Raw genomic sequence first — 12,395 nt, forward strand, 5'->3', positions numbered from 1 at the left:
AAAAAAAAAAAAAAAAAAAAAAAAAAAACCCTCAAATGTTTACTGCAAATAATTAAAACATCTCAATAACTTATTTAAATCCACCGGACTTATGCTTTCATTTATACAGCATTAATTACCTTAATTTTTAAAAATCACAGCCATTTCTTACGCTATTTAATAATAACAAAATCACTTTAAAAGAAAGCCAATTCTTCCAACCAAATATTTATAAAGACAAACACAAGTTTAAAATCTGTTTCATCAATAATTAGGGATAATATATTAAATAAAGGTGTATTTTCAGCCATGCATACTGGTTTTAATTAGATAGTTTCTAGAAAGCTTCACTCTTACATGAAAGTTGTTAAACCAGCGTCACAAAATTTACTTTGAAATTATTCTATTTCAGTATTATATTAATACCAGATCTGGAAATCAAGCCAAATACTAAATAGACCCCTTGACACTCACTCTGTTGCTTCCTACAGTTGCAAACACTAATGGATCTCCTTCTTTACTGTGCCAGTTAAACTGAACTCCAAACAATGGTTGGTTATGATCTTCCTATAAAATAATCATGAAATAAGAAAAAATTAATGTATCTTACAAATGAGAAAATGACAGTAAACAAACCTTTCCCCTTCTCACTTTTGTCCAAAACGCAATCCATTATTTTGTGTATCATACATAAGCTGACTTTTGACACTAAAATTAAAAGATGTCTACTAGTCAAGTTTTCACATTTTAAAATACTGTTTATGATAAAGCTTTATCACAATCAAAAGCTTAAATCACAAGTTAGGTAACAATCACTTACCTATGAAAACACTTACAATATTTGCCTTTTATTTTCTTAAGCCAATCATATTCTAAATCACAATAAACTGGATAAATTTGGTGGACAAAAAGGACACAATTTATTTTTCTGAAATAGGAAATTAACAAATGGCCTTAATAGCTTCTTTGGCATTCAGTACATTTTATAAGTCTAAATTTTAAAGTGAAGCACAGCAGACTTCATTCAAATCACTATTTTCTGTTAGTCAGAACAAGAATATTTGAACACCGGGGACTACGGGAAGAAATGGACTATAACTTCACAGTTACCAGGAGGCTGTAAGTAAACGTTCAAAGAAGAACTATTATTAACTTTTGTTCACAAAGTTATTTTTCAGCTTTAGGATTTTACTGGCCATCTTCTGGCATTAACACTAACTTTCATGTTCAGTTCAAGGCACTGTTTTCACTTTTAAAGTATAAGAACTTTCATTTTCTCATCATTTGGAAAGCCACAGCCTTAGGCTTTTGAAATACTTCCTTAAGTATAAAAGGCAGCTAAAAACATCTTCTAGGTACAGTACCTAAAAGTAGTGGGTTAATGTAAATAAATATGAGCATAAAACTATAATTCGCTTTAAAAAAATATGCTGGGATTAATTTCTCTCCTTTTATAGGAGTAAAATTTGACACATTGAACATTGAATTTTGGCTACACTGACAAAAAAAATGTCCCAGTCATAGCTTCTTATGCTTTCCCAAGACTTCACTTAAAAATACATTTGGATATTTAGAAAAGGTTTTAACTTACATATGTATAATACATATTTTTCCTCAGTATAGAAAAAAAAAACCCACATATTTAAAAAACAAAGTGGACCTATATTAAAAAAAATGTCTTAAACATGAGTAACCCTTTTTATAAAGTAAATAAAAATACTATTGGGGAAACATTAATTTAAACAACCCAAACCCCCTTTTCCCCAAATATTTAATATTAAAAAGTTTTTAAATTTGTATACCTTTTTCTTTTAAAACAGTTATAAATACAAAAAAGGACAGAAGTTTAAAAAACCATACAAAGTAAAACAGCTGTTTCAATTTATACTGACTCAAAGCTAATGGGTTACATTCAGTTCTTTCCAAAAATGGGTACCAGAATTGGCTTATGTTTTTTAAGTTTTACCAAAATATGAAGAGTAATAGTTCCCAAAATCTTTAATTTGAATACAAATAATAAACCAAAACACCCTGCAACACTCAGTATCACATATTTAAAACAACAAAAAACCAAAAAACTAAATGTAGGATGGACTATAATAGATATGCAGTCTGAGGTACAAAAAAAATCTTCAAAATATGTAACATTAAAATATTTACACCTTGACAGAGTATCTTGAGTACAAAATGTGTACACAGAGAAATCATTCTGAAGCCTAGCATTCAGCCCAAAAGAATCTTTTTGCACATACCTTGAGACTATTTACACATTTGAAAGAATATTTGCATTTCTTTGACTTCCATTTTCCCTTTCCCCAACTTTTCCTTCCGGGTGCATTTGGCGTGTTTGTAGGTGTATCAGGGCGTTCAGTGTTTGTACCGCTTTCTATACTGACAGCGTCATCCTGTAAGCAGTAAATGAGAAAAAATTCCATGAAACGGCACTACTGTTTTTAGCAATAAATAACTCTACTGGGAAGATGCTGAATGACCTAAGAGAAATAATTTCTACAAGAAGAAAAAAACATATTCTTGCCTCCATATAAACATAATCCAGCTACATGTTAGAATGTAGATATTTCATATCTCAACAAAAATGGAAATGAAATACTGAGAATAATGGAAGAGTAATACTGTCTTTAATAAGGCAGTGGTCTGTGCCAGTCACTTTAATACACTGTATCATTTCATCTTTCAGCTCTTTACAAAAGATACTGAAGTGCTGAAAAAGCCTAACTGGTCTCTTGCTGGTTAAGGTCTGCTGGAATTCCACTCCAAAGCTGTACCTCTTAAATCTGGCTGATGTATATGTCTTCATAATTTATTTGACTGCTGCTCAGTCTGGAGCATGGGGGTGGGTAGTCATTTGAAGAAGGAGTGTTAATGGCTTCTACGTTAGATGTCACTTATAAAAATCCTGTTATTCAAATTCTATTTATAATATAAACCAGTTAGAATTTTTGAAAACTCCTACATATGTTCTATGCTATTTACAAGTTAAAACTGTCTCATTGTTCTAAAGTAATAACAACACTCATACATCAGAACTCCAGAGACTCTCTATCATAATTAAAGTAAAATCCTTCCAAAAAAAGAAATGACTGCAGGAAACCTTGAAAATGCTCCTAATTCATACCTTATCTCACACACGAGTAGCCCTCTAATCTCAGCTCTCTAATCTCAGAAGAGGATTTCACTACCTCCTCATTACAGATTCCAATGTCTCCTTTGGAAAGAAAAGATTTATTTAAATCTATGACCTTAGGGCAGCAATTCTAAAATGCATTCCAGACGAAGTCTTTTTTTCCATGAAATGCCTATTAAACAGTCTAGGAAACATTGCTTTAGGGGATATTTCTAAATTACTGTTTCCTAAAATTGGTTTTATATAGAAGGTTAAAAAAATCATAAATGAAATAGGTAGGTAGTAAGCAGTAGATACTCAAAAAATATTTGAATTGCAATTTAATGTAAATGTCATCAGTTTACAGAAACAGAAAATACAATATTTTAATCTCTTTCTCTCTCCACCTTTTCAGTTGTATTCACATAATTAAAATCAAATGTAGAGAACAATGCTGTGTCTCAGTGGAAAACTACGAATTATCTATATCACACCCTTCTAAATTAGTGGATTATAGCCCTCCACTATGTCTTTCAGCTATTTCACAACTCTTTTTTTGAGACAGGCTCTCCCTCTATCACCCACTCTGTCTTGGTTCAATGCAACTTCCACCTCCCAGGCTGAAGCAGTCTTCCCCCAACCTCAGCCTCCAGAGTAGCTGGGACCACGGGAGCAGGCCACCACACCCCGCTAATTTTTTGGTCTCAAACTCCTGGACTCAAAGGATCCTCCAGTCTCAGCCTCCTGAAGTGCTGGGATTATGGGCACGAGCCACTGTGCCCAGCCACAACTCTTTTTTCATTGTGAATAGCTGATGGGCATGTAAATTTTGTCTCTACAGTAGAGGTTCAAAATGTCTTCCCTTCCACTCAAGGGAAAAAAAAAATTTTTGGCTCCATTTAGAATTCATCTCTCCATTTCTTTACTCCATATATTAATAAATTTGTACTGTTTTAATTTTTTGGGTTAACCGTTACTGTACAACATTTGACTGGTTCCCTCTGAGTAAAATACAAGTTTTAACACTTTTTTTTCCACTTACCATTTTTTCTGTAAAATTACCTTTTAACACTAGAGAAATGAAATTTTAAAACTATTCACATTTTTATACACCAGCTTCTTTACATTCTGGCTAAACAATGAGCTGCCAATAAAGAGTCCACCCAAAACACTCAATAATAGGGCACAATGCTTATTTTACTTCTGACCACTTAATTTACCCATCTCATGCAAAGTCAAATCAGGATGGAATCAAATGAAAATGTCATACAGCCACCACGCTTCCATTTTATTTTTAAACTAAAATCAAGTCTTTGCTGAGTGTCTAAAATATGTACAGGCTGACTTCCATCCTATTCCCTTCTCAAAGTAAAGAATAATACTGTGCAACAGACATCGTATTACCATCTTCATTTGCCCAAGAAAGAAACAGACAGAGGTCAGTAATTTGTCCCTGCATCTTGCCACAGGGATGCCCTGCATCTCTGCTTTTGCTTAAGCAAAAAGATAAGTCTCCAGATTCAGCCCTCTGATCTTACTACCAAGGCATACGTAATTACACTGCCAGAAGCCAACTATTCTGCAGTCATATAATCTCAAAAAGTTTAATAAAACGGCAGGTAACACATACAATAAATTTAAAATATGTGCCTATTACATTAACAGTAGCAACTGCTCAGGTTACCTTAACTCTAACTCAAAAACATATTCTTCTTCCATCTGCTTTGGCCTTTTGCCATTATTTGGCTCCCTCAAGAGTAAAGCTATTGCCCTTGTTTTTTCTGAAGTCATTTTTATACAATGTTCTCTACTCCCTTACCTTACTGCCTCCCCTAAGTCCGGGGTACAAGGATGAAATTTAAAAGGCTTGTGAACTCAAATGCGGGGAAAAAAATTGCATCTTAATTTTTGCCACCTTTAACTAAAGTTTAGCACTTCCTTCTATTATTATCTAGTTAATATACATGCTTAAGGTTACTGCAATTGTGATTCTATCACCAATGAAAATCAAGTATTTTTATATCATACTTCGGAAAACTGTTTGTGCCCATCACTACTATCAGAGCTGCTGCTAGATCTTATTTAATGTGCTAGTAATAATAAAGTACATACAGTACTACATCCAAAATTTGTTTTAGAAATATTTTATAACATGGTGTGCGATTTTATAATTGAATTTGTTTGCAACCTCATATCCTGTATTTCATACATCTAAAAATGTTATTTTGAGAAGGCTCCACAAGATCCTGCACGCTCTCCCTCTTTTTTAAGTCTATCCAAATAGAGGAACCAAAACAAAAGCTAACCCAATCATTTGGTCCTGAATAGCTTTAAAATTGCACCAAATAATATATTTTCCTTTAAGGGTCTTCAAGAAGAAAATAAACTTTATTTTGTCCTCTGCAAGTTTCTTCATTCTAAACAGGTCTGACAGTTTCATTATATTTTGCCTGATTACTAAGTATGTGGAAGGGCCAGAAACATTATTCTATGTAATCATAAAATAAGTAATAGTAATTATTATAAATAATTAACAGGGCTACAGTACTAATTATGGGGCAACACTCTTCTTAGTACTTTAGCTATACTGTTTAATCCTTAGGAATACTCTGTGAGGTAAATTCCACATTCCACTATCCCCATTTTAAACAAACTAAGGCAATTATGTAAGTCTCTTGCTTAAGGTCAAGTTAATAGAGCAGAAATTTTAGCCTATCACTTGAATCCAGCATCTGTGCTCTTAATACTCTAATCTGCCTAGGGAAATTTAACAAAACGCAGAAATGAACAGTCTCCAAATAATAAAACGAAGAGAGTAAAAAATGTTCAATTCCAATGTACAGTGAGATTGGGGCACGCAAAAGGGGAAAAAATACAAAAGTAACACTTAACACCCAAGATTTCCTGAAATTTCAAGTCTAAGATCCCACTAACTGACAATCCCGAGAATATCTATCTTGCCTCCGCAAAAAGAAACCTTACCCGTCTTTTCAGTGAAAATCTTAATAATGACACCATTATATGTTTCAGCTAAAATTTATGACATAGAATTTAAAAACTGCGTGTGGAAGATTTAACATTTATTCCTAAAACTAGCCAAACTGAGAAAATTAAGAACTCACACCACTCTTCTAAAACATTTTAAAGTTTTTTAAAAGACATTCACAAGTTGTCCCATATCATGAGAAGGAGAATCACATTTTGGAGTAATATATTTGAATAAACTGTCAAGATATTTCGTTGACCTTACTGGGCAGCAACCTAAAACATGAAACTGAAAACTTGTTTGTGTCAATTCGGCTCTTACTGGCGGGTCAATTACAACTCACTTGGGTTAAATGTTGGTACCAAATGATTACAATATCCGTTTCAGAGCTCAAAAAAAATTTGACAGCAAAACACCTCGCACTTGCCGAAGCCAGGAGCCCACACTTAAAGACATCCGCTTATACCACTGTTGCCTAAAATCTTCCAAGTCTCCCCACTTTAAGTAAAAACGTTCCAAGAAGAAATCGCTCACTCTTATTCCTTCCTCAAAGGTAGTCCCCCCCCCGGCCCCAAATCAAAAATCGATCCTCTCAATTCGGCTCCTCCTGCAGAAAAGGCGACCTTCAGGTGCAACCCGTCTCCGAGGACAGGACGCAGGCGGACACAAAACCCCCTTTAATAAAGTCTCCCAAGCTCTCCGCAAATCGAAGATCTACGCTTTCCATTCTAAAAATTCCAAAAGGGTCTTAGAGTGACAACTCTTACGCTCCTTTAGCAGGGTCCCTAACTCTGCCCCGTCCTTCCAACTTTCTTAGAAAAGTCTCTAACATGCCTTTTAAACTACAGTACTAGAATCTCAGACCCGCACTCTCCCCTTAAATCTCCCCAAAGGCCCAAACACTCTCCCATCACATACAAACTGATTTCAGGGCAGACCTCTCAGACCCACACAGTCACTAGAACCACTCTCCTTCGACTAGTTCCTGCTTGCTCTAGGCCCCACCTAAAAATCCCAGTAGACAATTTCGATTTTCTCCCGCACGCCCGCGTTTTCCTAAGTAGAGTGACACCTCTCCCTCCCCCCACAGCAGCCCGCTAGCCCCCGCGACCACAGTTTTCAAAGAATTTAAAACTTTCACTCCGGAGTCTCGTAACTGCCAGAAGCTGCACTCACATTCTCGTCTCCAGAGAGATCTGGATTGCTGTTCTCGTCACTGCTCAGCTTCTGCTTCTTGGCCGCAGGCATGTCTGTTCCCGCCGGCGCAGTCGACACTTCCCTCTCGGACATATTCCTCCGCCTCCCTCCAGGTTCCTGCCGCCTGGGGCGGGGCCTCCGCCACACCGCCGTCAAGCAAGCCCGGCCCGAGCTTGCCGCAAAGTTGCCGCTGCCGCCGCCACCTCCACCGCCCCCCCCACTGTCGCAAATCGCGCCCAGCCGCCGAGGCGGGCGTGCGTGCGACCCCGCCACACTGCTGAAAAAGGGGCGCGCGCGCGCGCCCTCCCGCGCGGCTTCCTGGCTCCTTCCCTTCCCCAACTCCCGTCTTGCCCTTTTCCCGCCGCCCTCCGGGCAGTCTACACGGTGTATGACCCGTTGGATTAAGAGAGCAGTATTTAGTATGTCTCCCTTCCCCACCACCGCCTCGAGAAGAGGCGAAACTCAAAGGGATGCTCCCTCACCCCCTTCCTCCTTCCAAAGACGTTTCAGCCGCAATTGGCCCGTTCCTTCGATCGCCGACTAGCTGCTAGGGAGCGAAAGTCTGTGGAATGGGCTACACCACCAATCTCCCGGGAAACGGGGGAAGATTCAAGACGTCACCTCTTGCTTTAGGTGTGCATGCCACGTTTCCTTAATCTTGAACTTGGAGGATAACGTTTCCTAACTGTTTACGGAACTATTCAAAATCTGATTCTTCCTTGAAGATAGAAATGCAAAAACGATAGCCTGCTTCCCACTGGCTTCCCCCATCTGAAGAATGGAAAGTACCCGTCAGGGGATGCGCAGGCGCCGTAGCGTACTCTTGCGCTGAGTTCGTGGAGACCCGCCTCCTCCAAGCCCCTCCTCTGTTTGAATTTTCGTTTGCTGAGCCAGGTAGTTTTCTACTCAGTTTCCGAATCCCTGGGTGGATTTCAAAGCGCTACCGACTTATACGGTAGACATTTCATAAATTCTTGTCGGATATTTATTCTGTTGATAATTTGTTGTAATGAATTATCCTTACCAGTTGATACCTATAGTGGCTAAGACTTAAACAGAAATATCCTAAAAATTAAGAGTCTAAACTCCAATGAGTTACAGCCGATGTGCTCTTTTTAGCTACTGAAGGATAGGCCCTGAACTGTGCCAAGGCCTGTAAATCAGCGTTCATCTCCAACTATTTCGAGACTGTGAGACGTAACTGACAATGCTTTGTTTTTGCACATTAGATACAATGAAATTTTAGAAGGCAACACAACTGTTATACTTCACCAAAATAGTTATCTCTGTTACCCTATCTGTTCTCTACCAGGTGCCAGATAACATTGTTGAGCCTTGTGGAATTACTATATGGGCCATTAAACCATAACTGAATGAGCAGCAGCAGGAAAAGGAGAATGACGATGAATAATAAAATACAGCCTCCCCCACCCTTTTTTTTTTTTTTTTTAAGAACATGATTCTGACTACTTACCTTTCTGGGCTTCTGTAAAAACGTCCTCATCTGTAAAAATGAGGAGGTAGGAAGGGGCCTACCATTTCTTGGGTACCTACTTCATGTATATCTTTTCTCTTTTAGACCTCATTACCCACCTAGAGTGCACCATCCATAAAATTCTAGTATACTTGAATTACTTCTGCATGATAACTTTATAACCAGGTCATCAGTTTCCTTATCTGCAGATTCCAAGTTACTCTTTCTTTTGTAGATAAAGAGAGAACTCTTGGTTGAGAATGAGAAAAGGAAGTAAAGCAAAGACAGGTCAGAGTAAGAGGTTTTTGCAGTGAAGACTTTGAAATAAAGAAGCTGAAAAAAATTAACGTTCAGGTCTCAATGACTGCAGTCAATTGTTCAGCACTTGCAACGTCCCAGGCACTACTAAGCACTCCTCAGTTGGTGAGGAAGAGATGAGACTGGAGTAGAGTAAGCACCTGAGAAGGTAAGACGTGCTTTGGTGTGACATTTTCATCAGCAGACAGAAGCATCCTTCCCTTTCTTGAGAACATCTTTTCCAATAAATGGAAAGATGTTTCTGAAATATAGTTGTACAAGTAAAGGCTAATCAACGAAAGCATTTCAAGTTAAAATTATTCTGTGTGTGAGAGATCAGTGGGAGCTGGGAAGTGGGAGTCAATGTCTAGTCATAAAATTAGAAAAGTGCTGAACATTTGGTTAAAGGACACATATGGTAGAAAATGCCTTACAGCATTCATATCTGTAACAAAGCAAAAATAAAGAGACTTATTAAAACTTGGAGGGATTATTTTTTAAATGTTTCTGATGAATCAGGGGTGATAAATGGAAATTAGTTTCTATTACTACATTATTATTACTACATTAAAGAAAAATATTCTGACACTTGTTAAAATAGTAAGGCGCACTTCATTCAGGACTATTTTGATAGATGTCAAGACACTGAGAATGGGAGAGAGATTAGGCTCAACTCCAAATTACAGCAAGGAGTGGGGATTTATAGGCAAGGAGCAGAGTTGGAGGGGTTGGTGGTTGGAAAATTACTAAGAAGAGACATCAAGGGTGGGGAAATTTTTGCTAAACCAACTTAACAGAATTTGTGCTGAAAAAAGGCCAAGGTGATCAGATATCAAGAGTGTGGGTTTCTTTCTAAACTGACACAGAATTCTTGCTACAGCTGAGCCAGGCAAGCTAGACAGGAAGATGGAGAAGAGGGCTCAGAGGAGAGTCTTTGTTACTAATTTAAGATATGTAAAATGTCACAGGTATTCTATGCAGAGTACTACTTTTATGGTATTAATTTAATAACTTTAAAAGTTGAATTACCTATTAGAAATCATAAGTTTTGCTGAGTGTGCTAATGTACACCTGTAGTTCCAGCTACACAAGAGGCTAAGGCAGGAAGATTGCTTGAGCCCAGGATATCAAAGCCAGACTGGGCTGCATAGGGAGACCTACTTCTCTAAAAAAGAAAAAATCATAAGTTTTTCAGCACTGCATTCTCCTACTGAGAAACATGTCAGGAACCATCACAGTCAGAGAGGTCTTACCACCCACATTTTACAAATGAGGAAACTAAGACTTAGGATAAGCAAACACTATGCCCAAAGACACACAGATCTTCAAATGGCAGAACTAGAGATTTTGTTCAATTGATTGGAAAGTCAAAGCACTTATACTTCAAGATGAGTGACCCAAGCAGTTCTAGATTTATGTGACTCTATGTGCAGAGCTTGGTCTTTAGACCACACAGTCGTTTATGAAGTATCAAAGAACCTTAAAAAGCTATCTTACTTGGGACAGAAAGAAGGTAAAACTGGAAAAACCCGGGAAAACAAAGAATCTATAGCATAGTTTATAGTAATGTATGGATTTCAGTCTTTACTTAATTTTGACCAATGTACCATAGTAATATAAGATTTAATAATGAGGGAACCTGGATAAGAGGACTATAGGAACTCTCTATGCTATTTTTGTTCTTTGTAAATATTCTATGAAAGTATTCTAAAATAAAAAACTTACTTTAAAATATCTATGTCATATTTCACTGTTGAGAATTCAGTAAGAAATACCCCTTAGCCTTCAAATAAGTAGCTGATCCATCTTGAAACTTTCCAAGATCATTTAGTTAAATAGAAAAAGAAAATTCACAGCCTTCCTTGGCATTGTCTCCTAGTATCTTGTAAGCTTCATATCAGGAAATGAGTTTCAAAAGCTAAATTAAATCCTTCCCATTTCAACTGGAGTCTATTTCTCATTCATTGAACATTTTTGTCTCTTCTGCTTCATAAATATCAGCTGTTCATCATCATTCATGCAATGTATAGTCATATCCTTACAGATCTGGTTTTCTATGAACAGAATATCATATGGCTTCTTTGAACATTTTCAAATCAATCAGGAAGAATCAACTGAATGCCATTTATATATAAAGCAGCATGGTCATTCCATGGGCAATTGGGAGGAGGTGACAATAAAAAAGAAAATAAGACACAGTCTCTACCTTTAAACAGCCTAACAATCATCCAGCATTAAGAAATAATGGAGGCAGGGTGCGGTGGCTCACGCCTGTAATCCCAGTGCTTTGGGGGGCTGAGGTGGGCAGATCACAAGGTCAGGAGTTCGAGACTAGCCCGGCCAGTATGGTGAGACCCCATCTTTACAAGAAATACAAGAATTAGCTGGGCATGGTGGCAGGTGTCTATAGTACCAGCTGCTTAGGAGGCTGAGGCAGGAGAATCACTTGAACTCGGGAGGTGGAGGTTGCAGTGAGCCAAGATCATGCCACTGCACTCTAGCCTGGGCAACAGAGTGTAACTCAGTCTCAAAAAAAAGAAAAAAGAAAAGAAAAGAAATAACAAATGGGGCCAGGTGCAGTGGCTCATGCCTGTAATCCAAGCACTTTGGGAGGCCGAGGCGGGTGGATCACCTGAGGTCAAGAGTTTGAGACCAGCCTGGCTAACATGGCGAAAACCCTTCTCTACTAAAAATACAAAAATGAGCCTGTCATGGTGGCCAGCACCTGTAATCCCCACTACTCAGGAGGCTGAGGTGGGAGAATTGCTTGAACCAAGGAGGCAGAGGTTGCAGTGAGCTTAGATCATGCCATTGCACTCCAGCCTGGGTGACAAAAGTGAAACTCCGCCTCAAAAAAAAAAAAAAAAACAAACGGACTTAATATGTATTTGCTGAATACCTACTATGTGCCCAACACTGTTCCAGGTGCTGAGGAAACTTAACCATAAGCAAAACCAGACATCATGCTTATTGACATATTGGAGAAACAAGCATTAACCAAAGAAATGTGAAATTACTATGGTAAGTGTTATGAAGGGGAGATACAAGGTAAGGGCTGTTGCTTGCCCGTGTGGTATCTTTGTGCTATTTTTGAAAAGGCACTGCCATAGCAGAAACAGCCCAGAGAAGGTACAGTGTGGCAAGCAAACAATGACTTTGGTAAATTAGAAAAAGATACCCCCTTTTCCAAATTGATACAACCCTGCTCCACATGCAAGGCTTTGTGAGCGGAGCACAAACTTGATTTTAGTTTTAGTCATTACCTCAGCTGGAACCCTTGTTTAGATAAACAAGCTGCATAGGCATACACAGAAGCTAGACAGTCTCCATGGACATGT

At 38.0% G+C, this 12,395-nt stretch overlaps 1 protein-coding gene and 1 long non-coding RNA gene across 4 annotated transcripts in view; one reads left to right on the forward strand and one right to left on the reverse strand.

Annotated features, from left to right (window-relative positions):
* EED (embryonic ectoderm development) overlaps positions 1-8,226 on the reverse strand; it is a 36,635-nt gene extending 28,409 nt beyond the window's left edge. Inside the window, exons 1-3 of one of the 3 annotated variants that reach the window (XM_032295846.1) lie at positions 7,266-8,226; positions 2,232-2,384; positions 454-546 (exon numbers count right to left, since the gene is read on the reverse strand). In XM_032295846.1, the coding sequence (XP_032151737.1) occupies positions 454-546; positions 2,232-2,384; positions 7,266-7,379 (360 nt within the window). In that variant the 5' untranslated portion in view covers positions 7,380-8,226. The remainder of the gene's footprint in view (positions 1-453; positions 547-2,231; positions 2,385-7,265) is intronic. The other 2 variants (XM_032295847.1, XM_032295848.1) reach the window with 2 other exon arrangements.
* Positions 8,082-11,000, forward strand: LOC116563243. Its single transcript, XR_004274297.1, has 2 exons — positions 8,082-8,483; positions 8,599-11,000. It is a non-coding gene; the product is annotated as an uncharacterized LOC116563243 (long non-coding RNA).
* The last annotated feature ends 1,395 nt before the right edge of the window (positions 11,001-12,395 follow it).

This window comes from Sapajus apella, unplaced genomic scaffold (genome assembly GCF_009761245.1).
Source record: "Sapajus apella isolate SASKATOON/1434 unplaced genomic scaffold, GSC_monkey_1.0 scaffold34, whole genome shotgun sequence".
Classification (NCBI taxonomy): domain Eukaryota; kingdom Metazoa; phylum Chordata; class Mammalia; order Primates; family Cebidae; genus Sapajus; species Sapajus apella.